This window comes from Lepisosteus oculatus, chromosome 7 (genome assembly GCF_040954835.1).
Source record: "Lepisosteus oculatus isolate fLepOcu1 chromosome 7, fLepOcu1.hap2, whole genome shotgun sequence".
Taxonomy (NCBI): Eukaryota; Metazoa; Chordata; class Actinopteri; order Semionotiformes; family Lepisosteidae; genus Lepisosteus; species Lepisosteus oculatus.
The window spans coordinates 39593843-39616679 of NC_090702.1; the positions used below are offsets into that span (position 1 = coordinate 39593843).

The following is a 22837-nucleotide window of genomic DNA, read 5'->3' on the forward strand; positions in this document are numbered from 1 at the left end:
ACAGGTATTTCAGTAACGGGGAGGAATTTCAGCCGAGGGCTCTTGTGTGATATTAGTTACAGTATATAATTACTAATTATATAATAACATAAATGCAGTTGAGAGAGTGATCATTACTATAGGCCTTTAGATTACTGGGCACTTACATAAAATGCATTTCACTGCAGTATTTCATGATGTGTTCCTTGAGATTAAGGGCCTCACACAAAACCAGTTTAACAAGCGTAATCCACGACCCCAGGTTAAGGAGAAATAATGTATATTTAATATGCTTTATTTGTAGGGGTTTACAAAACAAAGGCCAGCACCTGTCACTCCTGATCATCTGAGGGCTTAGGAAAGACATGCCCTCCTGGTCCCGGGAGATGGGAAATGAGCTCCTGTTTTGGCCACCACCTGCTGCCTGTGCACTGAAGACCAGGAAAGGCAGGCCTTTGGGACTACAGGTTATGCCCTTTCGTCCAGACCCCACTGGTCCGTCTTCTCCCAAGCGTGGCCGCACATCTAGCCATTAAGGTTAGGTGGGATGAGGTAAGACGGGGTACCCTCAGCTTACTGGACAATAGTGAGCCTTAGAGCTCATGGACTCGCGCCTCCCGAAACTGATGCTGTGAAAATGGCTGTGAGTAACTGGAGGAGGAGTATTCCTTTCCCTCACCCCACCTTTGTAAGTATGCTGTAAAAATAGGGGGTTTGTACAAGGGGTCTGCAACCTGTAAAGCCTAGTTAACAATTATCGAATTTGACAGAACACAAACCCATTCATGCCCTCTCTTCTACCATGCTTGATGATGCAGTTCTGTTAAAACCGTAAAAAGGTGATAAGGCCTGATTTCACGATGAGAATTTCTCCCGGTGTTTTCAATAAAATCCAGCATACCGACATGATAACAAATCAGCACGAACAATAATGTAACCACCAAATGAGAAGAAAGATAGGCAAAGCAAATTCTTCTTCTCGTTATTGCAGTTCCAGTTTCTCAGACCGGTTATTACATCTCGATAACAAATTAAATTAATTGATGGCATCGCAACATTTCACACATTCCAAATTAAGCAAGAAATTGTCACCTTTGTGAAAGTACTGTATGGTCACCATCTTGTCACAAACTGCTGGTCTCCGAAGGGCAAGGGTGAGAGATCGCACAAATTGTAAATCGCCCCTTCCTGCTCACTAGTCACCGTAGTGACTAATGTAATGAGACGTACGAGCTAAGAAGTACAGGCTGTGGACAGACATTTCGGGTTGCACAGGTTGTGCAACGTGATCTGCATGGAGAGTTAACAAGTGCTGTAAGTAGTATTTGTCTACAAAACTGTCTTGAAGTCAAGAGCATGTTCTTTTGGATTATAAGAGATGTATTCATAAATCTGCTTGTTCACAAGATAACAGGGCCACTTTAGGAAGTTATGTTGCCTTGTTCTGAATCGCTGATAATGATGGCAATATGGTGCTGCACATACCTGGAAATGTTGTCTATTTTGTGCACATTTCGGTGTACTATTTTACACATTACTGTGTACATTTTACTTTCATTGTGGTTTGAAATGCATTCACCAATGCCGATTCTTTCTAACCCCAAACTATAATAACAGCATCACCGTTCCCCTTTAAGAAGAATGTTAAAGGAATACTCCCTGATATAAAGACATAAAAAAATCCTACTGGCCTTGTTGTTATCAAAGCTAGACTTGTGAGTAAAAACAAAGGGACTGAGTTATTGTTACCCAACGTCATTTACATTACTCTTCACCTTCCTCATCTTCTTGGGAAAAAGAGGAACTAGGAACGAGCTTCTTTTTCTGTGCTGTAAAGCTGACTGCATTTAAAGAAAGACCAAGAATTTCCAGGAAACTACTGCTGCATAAAATGCTTTCTGTATTACACAATGTCACCAGCCCGCCTAAGGATTAGCAATACAATCACAAGCCCTGTGCCTGCACCCTTACAGCACAATATTGTTCTGCCCCTGCCACAGCGTGCCCACAGCTCTGTCACTAAACCCACAAACAATCCCAGCATCCTTCGGTAAATCAAACCACTGAACCCCTTATGGATTCCTACCAGCAAAACTCTGTAAGAAATGCCAGCAGATATAAAACTCCCTAAGCTTATAATCATAGCTTTGTCAGTCAATGTACTTTGGAATCCTAAGGAATAACCTTACTAAGATAAAGAAAGTTTGCAAACAAAAGGTGGACCCCTGGCCTGAATGGACATTTTACCAGCTACATGAACCTAACATTTCATTCCGCATTTGTTTGGGTGCCCAAAGTTTGGGCCAGGAATCATTCTTCTTGCTTTTCTTTGAATTAATTCTAAAGCTACTACATTCTTTTAGTGGTAATACGATCAAAGCAAACAAAATATTCTAAATGAGCTATTACTAGGACTATACAAAGCATGAGTATAACTTCTGATATGTAAATTCTACACTTTTCACTGTACACCCAAGCTTTTCTGATTGCACTTTGATATTCTAATCGCTTCCCCCACCTTGGCTTCATGAGGTCATAGAAGAATCAACATATACACCCAGATCCTTTTGTCCATAGCTTCCTTGCAGCTCGAAATATGCAATATGTGTAGTGTATGTTCCTACTATCAGTGTGCATCCCTTAGCAGTTTTCAATACTAAATTATTTTTTTCAAGTGTCTTTCCAAGTCATGATTTTGTCATCCTACAATCCTAGTACTGATATTTCCATTTGCCATCCCTAAACTGGGTATAATCTGGAAATGTAACTAGTTTTCGAACTTTATCAGAATCATCAATATAGATCTGGAAAAGCAATGGGCCTAAAACAGATCCCTGTGGTACACCTCTTACATCCGCCCAGTTACACGTTGTGTCCCATAAGAAGAAGAGTTGCTCCCTGGTTATGAACCACTTCTCTGTCCATTTGTATAAATTACCTTTCGTTCCTGTGCCTTTTAATTTAAGAACCAACCATTTCTGAGGAACAATATTGTGAGCCTTCTGGAAATTTAAATCATGTTGCATGCTCCAGTGTTATCTACTGCCCTTGCTGCTTGTTCAAAGAATTTTAAGTTAAACAAGACATTCCCTAACAAAATTCACCTTGGCTCTTAAAACACCACTGTTCTACAAGTATTCTGTTTATATGGCATTAGCTATCTTTTTCTAACTCTAACAGTAATATAAGTATGACAGATTGGTCTACAATTTCCTTTCAGATTTCCTTCTTACAATTTGGTATTACTCTTTTCCCCTCTGATCTGTTGTTGCTGCTTCTACCATTCTAAGGGCAAGCTGTAACATTCAGGGTTCTGGAACGCCCTCTGAGGCTGCTGTAGAACAGTGGTTCTCAACCTTTAAAACTTAATGCCCTACTTTCAGTTCATACAAACCACTGGCCCCCACCTTGGTGTATGGGCTAATCATTTGTATTTAAATTTTTATAATTGATTTAAATTGCTACTTCTGAACTTAATCTGACATCAGTGAAAAATAATTTTGAGTTAAAAAAATAGTGGAACAGATTGAAGGAAGTATGATCCAAATCCACATTTGAACTTCAGTTTAATTTAAGACTTCACTTCAAACATCACTGTGAGCTCTGGCGCTGTATGTATGCCATAAGTGTTGACATTTTTGGTTTTCTGGAAGAAGGAGTGCAACTCAAGTCACTTTCAACATCCAGTCTCTTGTGGTGCTTATTTCTGATAATTGAAAGTGCAGAAAAATTTAGTTTCAAAGAATTTGCTTGTTAGTACGAAAAACACGTCAGTGATTTAAAACAGAATATCGTGAGAAGGCGAGCCTTACGTTTCTATCTATAAATTGCGGAAAAAAAACATTTTCTTACAGTCAGAAAAACGTGGTACTCATTTCAAATTAGTTGTATATGAAAAGCTCGCACTCCCTTATATGCTTATCCTCATATGTCCTCCGAGGAAAGCACCCCAACGATTGAGAAGCCCTGCTGTTGTATCTGTCGGTTCTACCAAAACTACACCATATTACTGAAGCCCAGTCTATCACATGGGAGCGTCTAATTGATGTCTAAATGACAAAACACATAACCAGTCATGGTTTTCTTCCTGTACTGGGCAGGATCCAGAATCACCAGTGACCTTGGTTTTGACACCTATCAGTCTTCATACACAGCCCTCCTGGGGCCTGTCTTAGCCTGGGCAGAATGCAACGGCTAAAGGTCAGTTTGTTTCTCCTGTTACAGTGGACCTTTTCACTACTCCTTCCCTTCTCTTCTCATGGTACCATAACTTAGAAATCACTGACTCCTCCCTGCCAAAAACATTTTTTTCCTAATTTTTAGAAAACCCAAACAGCTTTATACTTCACAGACAGCTGATGTAGGCTCTAAATAAAAGTTCTGAAAGGCTACAATCTGTGGGGCTAAATTCATCTCAAAGATTAAATGCTTCCACCCCAGGCATTAAAATGCGTTTTATGTATGAAACCAGTGCATCTGTCAAACCACAATGAAAACACCGAATATTTCCAATGAAGCTAATAATAAAATATGACCTTCAATTGCAAAGATAAAGAAGAAATCCCAGCGAACGTCAAGAACTAGATGCCAAAATGACTACAATTTAGCTTGTGAAATTATTTGCTCTGACAGCAAGAAAGCAAAAGAATCCAGGCATACACGTTCTGTTGCATAGTGATTTTTATAGTATGCTCCTGTTTGTTCTATCTTTAAAACTGTTACTTGATGCCTTAGATTTCTGAAACACCCTTTCACATGCAAGTTACTAAGTACTTCTAAAAAATACCAGCACTACATTTGTATTCAAGAATTATTTTTCGAAGGCAAACTTATGACGACACATAAAGATTCAAAGCAGTACTTCAAATTTATTATTAGCTTTGTATTCACTCTTTCCATATGTGGGTGGTAAACTTTGAGAAACTAATAAATGTATAAAAATACTGAGAAACTATTAGCAGGAATTATCGACCTAGATACTAAACATACTGTTTATAGCTCCACGAGTTAAAAAGCATAAAGCCCTCTTATGAATAATGAAATAAATTCTTAACCTTTGTATAAATTATTAATTATTTGCATAATTACAAAACTATACAAGATCACTTCATTAGCCATATACAATTTCTTGCGTTAGGGATTGTGTCTTTTCGCATACCCCAGCTTGCTCTCCATGAGGCACACAGACAGGGAGAGAGAAGCTTGGGGTCAGAGCACAGGGTCAGCCCATATAACAGAGGAAACCTACGCGAACATAGGGAGACAGCACCCCAGGAACTGAACCCAGGGTCAAGATGCTAATCACCCTGCCACTGATGGCAGACAGTTTCTACTGTTGCTCCCATCATCTCACTGGAGCCCTGGGCTGAGCCAGGAAGGGTCGGGGGGTGATCGGAGAGGTGACTCAACGCGCCCCCACCAGGGGGCTCAGGCCAGCACCTCTTCGGTTCCCCCATTCAGAATCTCCTTGCAGTTCCTGGGGCACCAGTGGGCCGGGGAATTGCAATGCTTCAGCCTTGCTGGAGCTGTCAGAGGTCATGCATGCAATTGTGAACTGATGGCAGGAAGCACACCGCTGAAGACTGATGTAGTGCACTGGAAAGCCAAGCCACACGTAGGTCAATGAAACAACAGCATACATGTTCCGGGTGGCTTTTTTAAAAAACCCATGCAGAAAATCATATATTTGTTGCTAAGAACCATTAAAACCTTCGGAATGTGCAACATATCCATCCGACCATATCTTATGCATGCAACACGGACAGGGCAGGATACACCCTGGACAGCACGCCTGTCACAGAGAAAGAAACACACACCTAGGGTCAATTTTCCCAGAATATAATTAACATACCAGTAATTATTTTAGACTGCACAAGGAAACCTTTGTGAACACAGAAAGAACATACAAACTCCACCCAGCACCCCAGGAACTAAACCTGGGTCCACTGTGCTTATTACAATGCCACATGTTATCTTTTAAAAAAAATACTATTTAACAGAAAAGCGAGAAGGAAAATAATGAGTACAATATCATCTCCCCATATTTATCCTGTACAACCTCTGGCTGTTTCTCGTAAGGCGTCTCTTAACTTTAAAAGAAAACACAACATGTGACTCATCTTCTGTTCCAAAAGGACCTTAATATCTTGACCTGCAATGCTTTCCTTTTATTCCAGGGAACGGAAATACATCTGCATGACACTGCATGAGCTGTTTAGAACATTACAGGCAAACACCTTTTATAAAAGCAGTGGTTTTTCAAAGGATGTTCTGTGTCGATCCATGTGTTGTTTTGTTCTCACCTGAACACATTTCCTTAAAGATCTAATTAATGACCTTGCTGTAAGTGTTCTCTTGATATTTATGGGCATAAACATAAGCACACAAACATACTACAAATTGCAACAAATCAGAACGTAAAAAATACATCCTACGCACTAGGTGAAAAGGTTTTGAGACAAACCACAATACTCTAATTCAAATATCCATAGTGACAGTTTAGGGAGTAAATCATTGCATGGCCTTTCGAAAATCTTTCCAAAGAAATACAGTGGGCATCTTGTGGGTAGTCTGACTTGTATGGCCAGTAACGTATTACATGACTACTGCCGGTATGTTGTCAAACACAAACAAAAGTATTCTGTAACAAAGTCCTAGTCTGCCCCACAAGGATAGCCAATGCCTGGGATTAGGGTTGAACAGGAAAACAGAAAAAGATTAGTTTTTTTGTTGAGGGATTGGAAATGTCATTTTCTCCTTCACTAAGCTTTTTAAAATGTAGCAGTTTTTTTAAGAATAATAGAGTGAACCCACCCACTGTATCCAACAACAACATTAGCATCACTTCACAAAACAGTTTTTGAAATGATAACCGTGTTTTTTTACAGTAGTTCAACTACTGGTTGAAAAGTCCCTGACTTCTTAACACCAAGATACTCACCACACTCATGACTGAACGAAATGCTGTTTTCATCCTCTTCTACATCTACCATCTATTACTATGAGATGAAAGTTTAAGAAACATGAATGCTTTTAATGTATTCGTGTTTTTATTTATTTAGAATGAGAAAAATCAGAAACCACTATTTGATTTCTTCTTAACACAACTGCAAGCATGTAAAATGCATTAATACAATTTCTACACCATATGAGTAATAGAAATGTAAGGTGTTTCATTGGCTCATAGCTTTCTAACATCTTTCTGCCCAGCCTAAGTTAAACTACACACTGTGAAGTACTGAAAAATTATTTTGGACTTGAATTTCTGGAAGTGGTATCGAAATAGAACTGGTTTCCAATATTAAACACTTTACTGAATTCAAAGACTTTTATTCCATGAAGACATCAGATGGCAAATTCTCTCACCCTTTTAAGACAACAACCTAAGCAAAACCAAGCTAAGCTCTATTAGACAAGGTAAAGAAATTTTAAAGGGTCTTACTCCTCACCTTGGGGTGAAAAATATCAAGAGATAAAAGAACAAATAAAGCAATATAAAACACTAGTTATTAAAATTATCCATAGATTTTGTAACCACTTTATGCAAACTCCACACAGATAGCACTGCAGGAATGAAACCCAGGGCTCCAGCCCTGTGTGTGAGGCAGCAATGCTAAGCACTGCACCACCATGTCAGCCCAATTGTGAAAACTAAATTCATAGTATTATATATCAATTGGTAAAGGTTTATTTCATGCTGAAAACAGGAAAAAAAGAAACAACATTTCGGCTGTGGAGCCTTCGTGTGTTGAATAATTTAAACATTGTTGTGGTAAGCTGCCGCTAGAAAAACTAAAGCACTACAGTTTGAAAGTTGCCTTGCAAGCCGCTCAGTTTACTTCAACAGTGAAAACCTTTGATAGACAACCGCTCACATTACACCACAGTAAACTAAAAAGCATGGTTAAGCCTAAAAGATATGTACTGGGATTCAAGGTAAAATAGTGCCTGATGTTTTCCTATACAGAGAATAAATCAGTTATGGTGAAAAAGAATGGTTTGAGTGGGCACACAATTAGCGTAACAGTCTCCATCTGTGTGTAATTAAAGTGGTTTTAACATGACCTCAGAGTCGATGCATTTTCCCCTTTAGGTTTCATTCGGTAGTGAAATGTCAAGCAATAATTCACATAATGATACAACGAATCAATCATGAAGACCAAGGCGCTTTCGAAACACGTCAGGGATGAAGTGGTGAGAGACAAAAGAATTAATCATCAATACGCAGAAAGGAGCATCATAGAACCCAGACACTACCTACATCAGGCCAGCCTTCCACACAGTCTTTAATACAGCAGGGTAATCAAACTACTGGCTGCCAGCAGTGGGATGCCACTGTGAAGCCAATAGTGGCCCTGAAAGATAGGCGAAGGTCGATATCTGAAACAGGAGTTACTCGCTGTTCATACAACATTTCGGTCCCCACACAAATTTGCCTGAAGAAAAAAAAAAAGCCATTGTTGAGCAAGACTCGTCTTCAATGGCCGTGCCCAGGCCCACAACAATACCTTCACCATGCTTCAGGATCTGCTGAGTAGTACAAAGCAGTCACGGGCGTTTTGAAGCAAGCAGCCAAGGTTAAAGTGTGGCAAAAGAAACGAACCGCAGATGCTTCAAAGAACACCACCTCATCATTGTGAAACACAGTGGAGAGAAGGTCAAGGACTGGGCCAGCACTGACTTGCTCATCTCTAACAATCATAGCACCACCAGAATGAAATCAGAATGAAGGAGTACACACACACACACACACACACACCAGCACCAATCAACGTTTGAGTATGTGTGTGCACTGCGAGGTTAGTTTGACCGGTATCCTGTCCAGGGTGCAGTTCCATCTTTCCCCTTGTGTGGGTAAGAGTTTTCTTTGTGGTTTCAAGAGAAAAAGCTAACAGCTCATCAGTCACGTTCTATCAACTGTTCAAAAAAAGGAAATTGGATCTTGCACAACATGAAACATCCATCCATTTTCTAACCACTTTCTCCCGTTCTGGGTGGCAGAGGAGTCTAAGCCTATCTCGGCAAGCAACAGGCACAAGGCAGGATACACCCTGGATGGGAAGCCAGTCCGTTGCACAGGATAGACAGACGCGAACACAAAAACCTACACGTGCACACCAGGGCCTATTCCCCCCAAGCCAATCAACCTACCAGTATGTTTTTGGAAAATGGGAGGAAACCAGAACCCCCAAAGGAAACCCACATGAACACAAGGTGGACTTATAAACTCTGCACAGACCACACCCTAGGTCCAGGACTGAACCCAGGGCCCCAGCGCTGTAGGGCAGCAAAGCTAACCCCTGCGCCACCATGCCTCCCACAATATGAAACAAAATGAATTAAAGTCAAGACAGCACAGTCACAAAAAAGAATGTTAAGACATAGCAACCGAGGAAAGCAGAAGGTAATAAACCTGAACTAAGGCTGAAGTTGTTTTGGGATGAATCATTTATGTTACTGTTTTATCTTCTACTGGAATATAAATTATGCGACACCACAAAAAAAAAAGAACAGTGAACTGAAAAACCTTTATATCAGTTTATCGGCATTCATAATGTAATGTATCTTAAAAGAAAACAAAGTATTCTCTGGCACAGAAGCGACAACTGGGAGCTGTTCTTCTGCATGCTGGGGGTGTGACAAACTCAGCTGCGCAAGAGGCAAGGCGTTTGGAAATATTTAAACTGCTGTGCTTTAATAAAATGCATTAAATCGGTGTTCTGAATTTGTTTCTTACCCTAGACAGTTTTAGCAATATGCATCTTCACAGACTAAAGTGCCCCAGGTGTCTGTAATGCAAAATTACTGTGTGACTTCTGCATATTTCATGGAGTTAGGTTATTTTGTCTTGCTAATTGGGTTGCTTTTTCTCACTTCACCCAACACTTAATTTTACCCTTTTTTCCCTCAAATCAACTGCAGCATCGACTCACTGTGCTTCAGGGAGACAAACATCCTTTACAGGCAGCAAACTAAAACAAAAATTGAGATGCACCAAAACAAGCCCCGGTTGATCCACCAGCTACAAGTCTTGTTAGGTAATTTCTAGTATTTGCTGTATAGAGCACTGCTAAGGATGCCACACAACTGCCCGTGTGTAATTCAGTAACATTGTAAAAACCTGCAGTTCCTTAATGACATATTGTACGTAGTTGATCCTTAGTCTGACATGAAAAGAACAAAATACTGTATGTAACGGATACTGCACAAGTAAAAACAATGGACCACTCTTAATTACAGGCACGTTACAAATTACGTAATTTGATAAACCACATACTTAACCTGCAACATAAAAAAATATTTTGAGTTACTGTATGAGCGCTATCAAATGCATAATTCTACAGGAACACAATTTGATCTGTTGTTTCTTAAACAATAATCTGACTTTTCCACTTGACAGTTAATTCAGGACTAATCATGCATACACATAACGTGTTTTTTTGTTAAATCCATGATACGTATACTATAAACTTGCTACGAAATGACACGGGACCTTTATCTCTTAGTAATGAAATAGAAGAACAAGGTGTAAATGGAAAAAAAAAGTAATACTACAGATTAGTACAGTATTCGTCGGAGCTGTCGCTTGGAAATGATAATAATAATAATAATAATAATAATAATAATAATAATAATAATAATAAGGAACAAGTAATAGGTTTATTCCATGCTGAAAAAAAGAAGAAGAAAGAGAACACAACGTTTCGGCCGTGGAGCCTTCTTCAGGTGTCAATAATAATAATAATAATAATAATAATAATAATTACTTACACTTATATAGCGCTTTTTTGGACACTCCACTCAAAGCGCTTTACAGGTAATGGGGTCTCCCCTCCACCACCACCAATGTGCAGCATCCACCATAATATATTTGCTTTTTCTCCACTAATTCGTCTTGGAATTGTTTAACCTCATTGAGACAGCGATCTTAAAACAGACCTCGGTTCGTCAAGCGTACTTTACTTTCAGTTTTGTTTCTCCTGAAAAGAAGGCACAACCAGCGCCGCAGCGATTCAACAGCCCAAGAGAAATCGCAGAGATAACACTTCGCCATCGTCTCTTTGTACGGGGTCACTCCTTTGACCTGCCACATTCTAACATTCCCCCACCCCCTTTCCGATTATTATTATAATTATACTACGACCCCCCCGATTTGCGAGAGCAATAAAAAACGTGTCAGGCACACAAGATCTTGGTGATCGCTGAGCACCGGGAAATCTCTTCATCCTGCCACCCGATGACCAAATACCTCAGCCGCTACACCCCCTTAAAGGGGTGCCCGATACCTGCTGTCCTAACCAGCACTTGGCCTACCAAAACTGGCACACAGAGCAGCCAAGACATGCGTGATGGCCTTGGGAACACACACCACCTTGCTCTCTCCCCACTCCCCTTTCAATGCACTGTCTGGGGAAATGCAAGATCCAAACCTTAGCCTGCCCTCACCTTATATGAATCGGTGGCGAGCAATATATTGAAGTCCGTGCCCGTGTGCTCCATCTTCCCCTTGACTTGCGCCGCGGCCCCCTAAATTGTCGTTGCTGCGCTCCGTACCGGGAACTCAACCAAGCACCGCTGCTGGGGAAGAAATGATGAACAAATTAATGGAGGCGTGTCTAATGCAGTCCTCCCGTCAGAGGCAGGCGGGGGGGCGGGGAGAGGCGCGTCATTGGCAGCCGGTGGTCTGGCGAAATGCGCGATTGCGGCCGGCGGTTCTGATGTCATCGTCAGGTGCTACAATGTGTGCGTGCGGGGCTGAGCGTGGAGAAGCAGGAACAGGAGACGGGCACCGTCCCGGCGAGCGAAGGTAGGCTGGCCGTCGGGCTCAGATGGATGGGCGGGGTTCTCATTTTCATCTGAGCAGCTAATGGCAAAGCCCCACTGGAAAAGTTTAAAATACGGTTGTCAGGGGTCCCCGAAGGTGGCGATGTAAGTGGAACAACCACACGCCTTGAAACAGGGAGTCGTCTGAGCTTGAGGTAGTTACAGGGATGCCTTGGTAAACGGTGCCTGTAGTCAATATAATATATATTACAAAGGAACAAGTAATAGGTTTATTATAAATAATAAACCTATTACTTGTTCCTTTGTAGCCTACGCATGCTGACGCAGCTACCCACCTGAACTATAATATATATTATCCTCCTCTTGTCCACACCCGCCTCACCCTCGAGTGTCGATACGAGCTAGAGTCTAACCTAACAGGCAAGGGGTGGAAAGGCAGGTCTACACCCTGGACAGCATGTCAGCCCGTCGCAAAGAACAGCTGACGCACGCAGGAACAGTTTCGAGACTTCAGTTAACCCCGTCTTTGAAAAGCGGGAGGAAACTGGAGCACACGTGAACTCCACAGACAAGACACCATAATCCAGAATGACACAAGTGGAAATAAGCGACATTATTTTAGCTAAAATGTGATGGGATCACAGTATTCAAATTATTTTTCTCTCTCTCTTAGTGCTGCCTCTCCATGACAGCCTGCATGTGATTTGATTGCTGCCTGCAAGACATGCACGAATACACTTCATCTACATGACTAGGAGATGGAGACTGCAACTTGTCCTTCGTTTGGGTTCCCATGGAGTGGAAAGGGACCAGAAATACTGCTTTTGAGTTCAGGGTGCTGATGTTGTTCTGGGCAGAGGAGCCCTAAAAGTTGTTGCCTGGCATTTGGTGAAAAATAAAAAAAATAGCATAATCCCTGTTTTCTTCGTCCATCTTATTTAATGTGAATTGATATCAGTGTGATTATATTCATAATAGTAGTATTATTATTAATACAAAATAATCAAATCCTTGCATAGTCATATTTAGCATTTGAAGTAACAAGTCAGTATAAGATGGTAAAACAGCCTTTTACAAAAGGATTGATTTCATATTCGCTCATGGATCTTGTCCAACCCATTTAAAAACACTTTATCACCATCTTTCTTATGAAAGCAGCAGGTTCTCTCCTCTCCCGTATTTAACACCTTACTACGTAAAAATATGTAATAGTAATAAATCTTAATGCGTGATTCTCATTGAAATATGTAATTCCAATACATCTTAATGTGTGATTTTAAGTCAGCAATGGCTAACCAGTTGCCTCTGTAAGAATTTCTCACTGTTACCATTTAGCTTTGTCATGCTGGCTGGGTCAATCTAATAATTAATAATTATACTCCTGATACTTTACTCTAAACGTGATATTCTTGTTTTTTTAATACTGGCACAATCAAAGTCAAAGCCTTGTCCCATTCATATTACTGAGTTTTCTAACTTCTGCACTCTTAGAAATGATGAGTTCCAGTAGGATGTTCATGCTCTAATGCAACATGTTATAAAACATGTTCACAGGTGCAGAGAGGAATCCTAGTTTCTAATTTGATCTGATGCTGGTGAACAGCTTGCACAAGATGAGTGTATTTTTTTTTTACCTGCTCAAGTTAACAAGACTCCTATAGTCCAACAGTTTGGTAAACATTTCAAGCTTTAGTGTGCTCTTATAACTTAAAAGGCATTGGCATTTGTTTTGTCTTATTACAGTATTTTCAATACATTTTCAAGACAAATATTGAGGTAATATTTTAAAAATAAATGTTTCCTGCATCATTAGTGCAGTGCACACAAGATCATAAAGCTCATTAACGTTAAGTGGTTTAAAATGGATAGTGCTATTTGTTCCCCTGCTGAATGTATGAATAGCAACTGCCTTTAACCGGTGTTTGAACAAAAACTGCCTGTCGCATTGATAGGTTACTTGGTGATCATGAAAACATCAAATATTGATTTCTGTTAGTAGCCATTTCCAATTAAAAAATGAGTCAGTATTTTGTCTCCATATTAAAAAAGTCTACTTACAAAACTAGCCTCACTAACCTACACTATTGATGTAAAAATAAGAATCAGACATTTCCCACCTGTCCAATGAAGTTTAGGTTCCTATACTCCTTCCAGCTATGTGTTGTAGTTGAAAAGCACTGCTTTAAAAAAAGAACAAATTCAAAATTCTTTTTTCATTAATTTTTTTGCGTTTTCCTCTTGCTGTTGTCACCTCACACTTCAAGCAAGACGTTTTCGCTTTGAGCAGCCCATCAGGTGTTGGATGAAGAAAAAGAAAGTTGAGGTACAGTACTGTGTATTCCTCAGCAAGTGAAAAAATGTATCTTTCCATGTGAGTAAAAGGACAAGTCTTGTTTAGTACCAACCACGTACTAAAACATTAACAAATGACAGACTCACTTTATTTCTGTCTTTTTTGTTGTCTCTAATTCCTTTCTTGTAAATAGTGACATTAAGGATTTAGCACAGTCCTCTCTGTGAGTTGAGTTCACAGAAACAGCACGGAAATCCCCTTACTTTGATCTGAATTTGTAAACTGTCATAATGTGACACATAAAACTGAAGTTAATGGATAATTGTTTTTCCAAACCATATACCATGTACACATGTGGCTGTAATTGCTGACAGAGGTGCTTCCAGTAAATATTGAGCTGGTCTGAATACTTAAACAGTCAATATATTTATTTTTTTATCTTTATTTTGTGCTGAAACTTACTGTATTTACTTATTTTACCCTTAGAAGTTGTCGGTTTGAGCATTCATGTTTTGAATAAAACAAAAAGTTTAAAAAATGTGTATACATCCTTTAACGATTCACAAAATGGGACACCAGACACTACCGAAAGGTCTGAATACTTTTGCAAAGCACAGTGGCTTCAGAAGAAACGTCGCTGTAAGTTTGTAACATGTACGTTTTTGAAAACTAAAAACGACAAGAGGGCAGCATGGTGGCACAATAATTAGTATCACTGCCTCGCTGCGCTGAGTTCAGTTTCAGGCTCGGGTTGTTGTCTGTTCACGTGGGTTTTCTCCAGGTGCTTTAGTTTCTTTTCACAATCCAAATACGTACTGGGAAATTGACCCTGCTGTGTGTGTGTTTGTGTGTGTCTGTCTGAGCTGGACTGGATCCTGGCCAAGACCCTGTCTTGCACCCATAGCTTGCCAGGATAGGCTACTGCTTTTCTGTGACCCAGTATTGGAAGAAAAGAAAAATGTATGGATTTTAAATATTGATTAAATGTTTTGCTGTCATTTTGATTAATTGATCATCCTTGACTGACTGTGGTATACTCATGGTTTGGAGTGTTGCATAAGATCTAAGCCTGTCATTATAGAGAGTGTTGATTGGGCACAGATGAAGAGGTGATTTGGCCTCTTGAATGTCAAGCCTGAATCAAGAAAATACACACAAAGAAATCAATATGCCCAGTTTTACTTTACCTTTCTAAACACATACACTTGTGAGAGTGAGAAGTTTCTTTAAACACTCAGTATATCTGTGCACACAGCCCAATCCACACTCGACTGTTTTCCATAATATCTAATCAGACTGTCTGAAAATCTGACAGGTGATTTTTGTAGACAAGCGTAGAATGTAATCTACAGGTAACAAAAACAAACTGAATACTAAGTGGGGAAATCATATGCTCCAAGAATTTACCCATGAGAAAAATTTAAGAATTGGTGCTGATGCCATTTAGAAACTCTAGACAACGTGGGGACATGAAAAGGGCAAATAATGCTTATAAGTAAAAAAATATATAAAAATTGAATCTGTACATCATCCCTGATGAACCTGTACAAAATCTGAAAATTGTACATCAGCCCTGATATGGACTGGTGTACCCCACCTTGAGCTGAGGTAGGCTTCAGCTCCCCCGTGATCCTGAATTGAATGAAGAGGTTGGATGGATGGGTCAATGGTCTAATAACACCCTAATACAATTAAATCAATTTTTTAAACTTACTTTTACAGTTTTAATATGTTTGCAAAATTTGTATTTTGGTATCATCTGCAGACTTGTCTAATTTGCTAACAACATATTCTGTATACCAGAATCTAGAATTTTAATATATACTGAGGAGGCCAGTGATCCTAATACAAATTCCTGTGTTACTCCAAAAATTCCCTCGCCATAATTTGAGCACTCACTCACCCCTTATTCATACTCTTTGATTTCTATTTATTAATCAGTTCCTAATCCATATATATGTATATTAGGCTGAATGCCTACCACTAGCATTTTTCCATTAATCCAAATGATTAGGAACATGGAAATTGTATGTGTTCTACAGTTAGCATCTTTTCTGATAGTTTGCTATGGAATGTTCCAGGTGCTTTTATTAAAAAAGCTTACAGCATGAAACTAGTATTTAGAGGGCCGTTCAGATAACAAGAATTATTAGAAATGAGAAGAGCCATTCAGCCCATCTAGCCAGTTTGGTAATGAAGAAAGATACTGTATAAGATGTGAAAAAGGGGTTAACTGATTTGTTTCTGCACAAAAACTTCTTGTGACACAAGACATTCCATTCCATGCTGCAGTGGATATGTATCATTTTTCATCTTGTGATGATCTGAATTTATGCAGAACACAATTACATGTATGATTTTGTTAGTTGTTTGTAAGGAGGAAGATAATTCCATATTTGATACATAGTAGAGAATAAAAGTATTTCAATGTAATCCATCTGTTATCATATATTTCCACTGACAACTTCCATTTAAATCTTAAAGAAGGTAAACATTATTATTAAAATGTGCTTTATAAATTGTAAATGTAAAATGGTCCAGTGGAATTATTGACAAATCAGGCCAATTATATTTTTATCAATAAGTTACGAAATATTTGAAAAACATGGGTTACAGTGTTCTGTTAGTTTTACATAAACTGTTATTTGGAGGGAAATTAAAGTGCTGTTTAATTCCAGTTGTATCCTTTTCAAGCTTTTATAAGTTGCAGACACTTTTCAAAATTGTACTGTTAAAAAATAAAAGCCAACACTTTCAATATTATTTTAACTCCACCTCTGCCTGTCCAAATGTGTAAAGAACAAACTGACATGCATGAAGGAAGCAGCACCTGGTGTTTGCTTATTTAAGGCCACATTTCCTGTGCATTAAAACAGTTAGTTATCTACCAAATTAAGATAAGTTAATAATAAGTTAACAGGATCTGATAAAAAATCTGATAACAACAAGTGAGTCTCTTAGACTAGATTGTTAAATGGCTTTGGGCTAACTTTTCTCTTTTATCATACTTAAATATCTAGGAATTTGCATCAATGCTAATCTTTGTTACTTGAATTTACTTGACATCTTGTTTCATTCATTCACTCAATTAATCAATCAAACAATCAATCAAAGTTTATTTCAAATGCACAACAATACAGCGTGCAGCAGTAATTGCTGGTAATGAAATGTCTTTTCTATGAGCTCACTGGTGGGGGGGATAAAAATCACAAAATTAAAGTTAAAAAATAAGGTTACATCACCGTGTGGTATGGCAACACCTCTTCTCGAGAAAGAAAGGCACTGCAGAGAATGGTGAATGCTCTATGAGGACCCCTGCCGTGGTAGAATTCTGGCCATCACAGAGGACAGTCACCACCTCGGGCATGAGCTCTTCACCCCACTGCCCTCAGGGAAGAGATACAAGAGCATACGGACACTGACCACCAGATTCTTCAAAAGCTTCTATAAACAAGCAGTGCGATTGGGAAACACATTTGGCGATGCCCCTTGGACCACACCTACACCATCTATTTTATTATGATTTCTTATTTATTACACATCTGCAGTCATTGTTTACATTCAAATCGTTTATTTGTTTACTTGTACATTGTCTACTGTTTGTTTGTATATTGTCTTGATGCACTGTCTGCACTTTGTGTTTTTACACTTGTTTTAACAATCGAAAGACTTTCTGTAAGCAAGAATTCCATTGTACCAGTACATGTACTGTACCAGTTACATATGCAAATAAAGTTCAAGTTCAACTTCAGTGGTAAAAGCATTGCCATTTTTGTCCTTGACAGGAACAGTAAGGTTAAAACTCCTACCACAGAGCCGTTTGGTGATCTTATACATCGTGTTGATATTTCCCATGGAAATATGTGCTGTTTTGCTTGCCAGATCCTCAGAATATGCACTCTTGTTGTCACGAAGCGTTCTTTCAGGACCCTATGCAGACAACACAATCCGGGGGGAGTGAAGAAAATACGGAGAAAAGGGCATGCAAGGGGGGCGGAAAGAAAGCAGGGGGCGTGTCCATGGTGCACTGGTGTTCGGAGGAGGTGTGGCCAAGGCAAACAGTACAAGGGAGTCCGAGGCAAATCCATGAATGAAGCAAATGTCCAAAACCGGGTAATCCATCCTGACAGACAAACAGAGTTAAAAACTGGAGCGGGATCTGGTGGAGGGTCGGGGGAATAAAAATAAAAAACCAGATGCTCCCTGATCCCGGACCCAGATGGTCAGGACGCCGTTGTGAAGCCTATGCCGTCGAGACACTCCTGGACTCAGGGGTAGGTGGGCTTCCGGGCATCCATCTTCCAAAGCTGAGCCCCGATAGGCAGGAATGTCTGGCTTATATAGCACGTGGGGCTGGAACCAGAGGCAGGTGCGGGAGATCAGTAGAAAACAAGGAAGGGCTGGAGTGTCCTTAAGAGGAGGGGTTTACGATCGTGACACTCGTCTCATCTGGCACTGTTTTTCACTTCCTCGTCCGCGATCTAACAGGCTTTTTTGGCCTGATGCTATAGCCTTGGTGGTTGGTGTTCAATACACTCTTCCCTCAGTTGTTTTCTCTTCAGTTTTCTGCCAAGTCACTGGTATTATCCAGTCTTTCGTACCCCTTTGTCTGAATCCCAGAATGCCTTTGGCAGTTTAAAAGTAAGTTGTTTTAGTGGCCTCCCATTTGTTGTTAATATCTTGGTTTTCTATGTCAATAGAAGCACCCAGGGCTCTGACTGAAATGAAGTTCCTTCTTCTTCTTTGGGCATTTAGGTTTGGCAGTGTCTAATTGTTTTCAATATTGGCAATGTATCACCAATATTACTGGTACCAATTAATTAAGTAATGATCATTGTAAGCACTTGCATGCTAAGCTCAGATACCCTCTAGACACCTGCAGTATTTACTGTTTATTAGGATGTGGTCAATCTGGTTGATGGTCTTACCATCAGGTGACCTCCAGGTGAACATGTGTATGTTCTTGTGTGGGAAAATGGTGCCTCCAGTGACACAGCTGTTATTCATATGATGCTCTCCGTTGTTGTTGCATTCACCACACCCCATATCCTGTATATTCAGTACTGTACATGTATCTTGCATATAGAAGAGCTGTGTCAGCATGCACAGGGGTCACAGAAACAGGTAAAGGCTTATTCCATGCTGAAAGGAAAAGAAAAGAGACAAGATTTTGGCTGTGTGGCCTGCTTGAGGTGTGAGGGAGAGAGGGAAACCGGCAGTTAATGAAGCACAGGAGAACAAAAGGGTAGTTGAGAGGAGGCGGGGGGCAGGGGGGAAGGAGTATCGACACTCTGGGAGAATGGGAAGAGAGGTGTGAAGTCAAAAACTGCAAATGAACAGAGAGTATAAGAAGGAGACAAGTCTGTTGTTAAAGGAAAGGGGAGGGTATGATCTTAGTTTCATGATAATTTTGGTTTTGGATCTCTTTCTGTAATAGGAGTTCTGAAACTCCTTTATGAGGACTCAGACAGAGATCAGTATGATCATGGGTGTTACAGGTGAAATGGGAAACTATGGGTTTGGAGAGATCTTTGATCCTCACAGCTCTGACACATTCATTGAAGCAGTCTCCCAGTCTCCTTCCTGTCTCACCAATGTAAATAACTGGGCATTTTTCTGAAAGAGATGCAGTAAATAAGGTTTCTAGAAATACAAGACATCATCAGAGTGATCCAGAATTGACCAGAGGGGCCTTGAATGTGCTTTTTATTGGATATATATTTACAGGTGATGCAGCAAGTTCTGTTGCAGGGGAACGTGGGGGATGGTTGCTGTGGGCGGTCAAGGGAGCTGTGAACAAGAAGGTTGCGCAGATTAGAAGGTTGGCGATCTGAGATGATGGGGCAGTCAGAAAAGAAGATACCTGTGGAGGATGAGGAAGTTGTCATTAACAGTCCTGGGAATAGAAACGGTGTTAGGGTGCTAGGGAAGCGGCTGTGAGTCTGGGAGTTCCTAATTGGGTTGATGATTTGAGGGCTATTTTTAGCTCGGGAGAGGGCCTTCTCAATAACGTGGATGGGGTATCCTCAGCATTCTGAGGTCTTGTTTATGGAAGTCCATGTTGTCACTGCAAAGTCTTCGGAGCCTGAGGAAAAAGGGAGGGAGTTTTTAAAATGTGTGGGGTGCAAGGAGTTGTACAGGATATAGCTGTGTGAATCTGTGGGCTTGTAATAGACAGAAGTAGAGAGTCGTGGATGGTTAATGGATAGGTTTATGTCCAGAAATGAAAAGTAGAGGAAGATATGTTAACTGTATACTTAAGAGATGGGTAGAAGTTGGTTAAATGATGCAGGAAATGCTGTAGTTGGTCATTAGAGCATGTGGTGGCACCAACACAGTAATCGATGTATCGCCTGTAGAATTCAGGGAGCTACCCAGTGTAGGAAGTGAAGAAGCATTCTTCTACCCAGCCGACAAAAATATTGGCATAGCTGTGTCCAATATACAAGATCTATATATTGTGTATATACAGTATATTATCTCACACATATAAAAATACATCTTAATATCTCTTTCCTTACACAATTTTCTTCTAACACGTGTTAGATTTCACATACAGGTTCTCTAATCTGCACTTGCTGCTGTTTGTTTTTATGGCAAATTGCGCATTGCATTTGTATTATTGCTTCAGTATTCTATTATTCTATTTGCTGCTCTTTGTATGCGGTCAATCGTCTGCATTATTGTATTATGTACTATTATTATCCGGCTTATTACACACATTGTACTTATTGTATTTATGTATTTTTCAAATTATAACCTTTGCTGGTGACTTCAAATAACTAGACAATTAAATCATATACAGTATATACACGATATATAGATCTTGTATATTGGACCCAACTATGTGTAGCGGATTTAGTTCGGACACGGTGACATCATCGCCCTCCCTGCGTGTAGCAGGGACCTTAGCCACCTTGGCTGAGGGAGGTCTCCTTTAGCTCATCCGGCTGATTCCCTGTTGCATTAAGCCGGAGACCTGGATTCACGCCTCAGGTGTTGTGGGATGAAACAGGCCGTGGAGAGCACAACCCCATGCGGAACCATGACTGTCACATGTGCTAATATTTTTCAAATAAATAAGTTATACTTATAAGAAGGTCAAGAAGGTTCAAACTCAGACTCCAATACCAGTTCTGTGGAGTTTCTGTGTGTAGCACATCCTGAATGACATCTGTTCTTCTGCTGCTAAGTGTCAGCACTGTGACGGTCATCTTTACTCATTACAGCCAAAGAAATTCCTTTTTTCATGCAATGTTTGTGATGGATTGGTGAAGAAGTAAGATTAAATAATGCTGTTTGGGTCCACTTTTTGGCCATTTGGTGAATGTTTCATCAAATTTCATAAAAGCTAGAACTTTTGACATTTTCTGAAATAAGCCCTTATGTACTATGTACTTATATACTGTACTATATTTCTTGATCTGATTTATTCTTTAGTTAATATATTTCTTCCCTTTTCTAAATGATGTTCCTGTTTTAAAGCAGAGCTGAGCTACACTTTTGGTCCTGGTTCTGGATTTCTTTCCAATTCAGACCATAATGACTTAATTACGCCAATTAAATGGAAGAAAATTCAAAACACCTCTTTCTTCCAAGTGCTAATCTCTTGCGGGTGACCTATCCATTTTTTGAACTGTTGGAATTTAATTTAAACTACTGTATCCAAGCTTTGTCCATGATGTAAGGTGTCCTACCTTATCCTACCAGTTGGGAAAATTCTTTGCGGTACCAAAAACATGGCAGCCAGCACAAAGCGTTGAGAACCAAACAATGTCTTTTAATCTTAATCTTATTTATTGTTGTTGTGTATTGAAATTAAAATAAACCTTGTTTTATTATCTTTATTTTAGGGTGTTATTTTTTTAAGAATAGACAGGACACTGAACGTCACAGTTTGATCCGTACTTATTTTCACAGTTTTAGAGTTAGATTAAGTTTTGTTTCTTGTTAGCAAATGTAGAAACAATAGTGTCTCTGTGCCCTGTATTTTTACAGGGTTACTCAATTTCCTAACTTGGTTTATGAAATATGTAGAGGTTTTGACTGGGTTCCAGCGGGAAACTATGTCAGCATGCTTTCGATGCAAATGAACAAGTAAGGTCGGAGAAGGACAGAGAAAAACTTGGCTTGACCATTAAGCCTTCTTCATGTGCGGGCCAGAGTTTTAATGGTTCTGAATGGTTTGAGTGAGACTTTCGACTTGCGATGGAAGTAGAACAAAGGAAAGTGTTTGAAGACTGTTAACCGCACCCTCTGCTTCTCACACCTCCCTGACTACTTTTTGTTCACAACAGCTCTGTAGATACAGCGTGTGTAGAGGTTAACGACTGGAGTGGCATTTGTTGCTGTGCTTTAGACAGCTGTTGCAGGATATTCATCCAGCAGTGGAGCCAGACCCCTGCTGGGTTTGATTTATACTGTTACGACTGAAGGCTACCTGGGATGTCTCGCATGTGGCATTCTAGAAAAATATATCTAGCTAAATATTAAGGATTGACATCACCCCTTTTCTTTTCTTAGTACCACCATCCACGGTCTCCTCTATATATTGTAATTATGTTTTATCTTGTGTATTCTTTTTATTGTTGTTGTCATTCTGTAAAGCACTTTGAGAAGCCACCTTTAAAGGTGCTATATAAAATAAAGTTTATTATTTATTATTATTATATCTGACCCATAAATGGAAGCACTACTACCTGTTGGTGGCTAAGCGTAATTTATGGATAGTAATAAACAGAGGAGTTTATTTGCCATATATATATGTACAATGGGATTCGT

General features: G+C 39.8%; 1 protein-coding gene and 1 long non-coding RNA gene across 2 annotated transcripts in view; one reads left to right on the forward strand and one right to left on the reverse strand.

The window, feature by feature from the left end:
- Window positions 1–11584, reverse strand: part of nampt1 (nicotinamide phosphoribosyltransferase 1) — a 32673-nt gene extending 21089 nt beyond the window's left edge. Inside the window, exon 1 of the mRNA XM_006633383.3 lies at window positions 11425–11584. Within this exon, the coding sequence (XP_006633446.1) occupies window positions 11425–11478 (54 nt within the window). The 5' untranslated portion in view covers window positions 11479–11584. The remainder of the gene's footprint in view (window positions 1–11424) is intronic.
- A 20-nt stretch (window positions 11585–11604) lies between these two features.
- LOC107078007 (uncharacterized) lies at window positions 11605–12676 on the forward strand. Its single transcript, XR_001478983.2, has 2 exons — window positions 11605–11785; window positions 12437–12676. It is a non-coding gene; the product is annotated as an uncharacterized lncRNA (long non-coding RNA).
- The last annotated feature ends 10161 nt before the right edge of the window (window positions 12677–22837 follow it).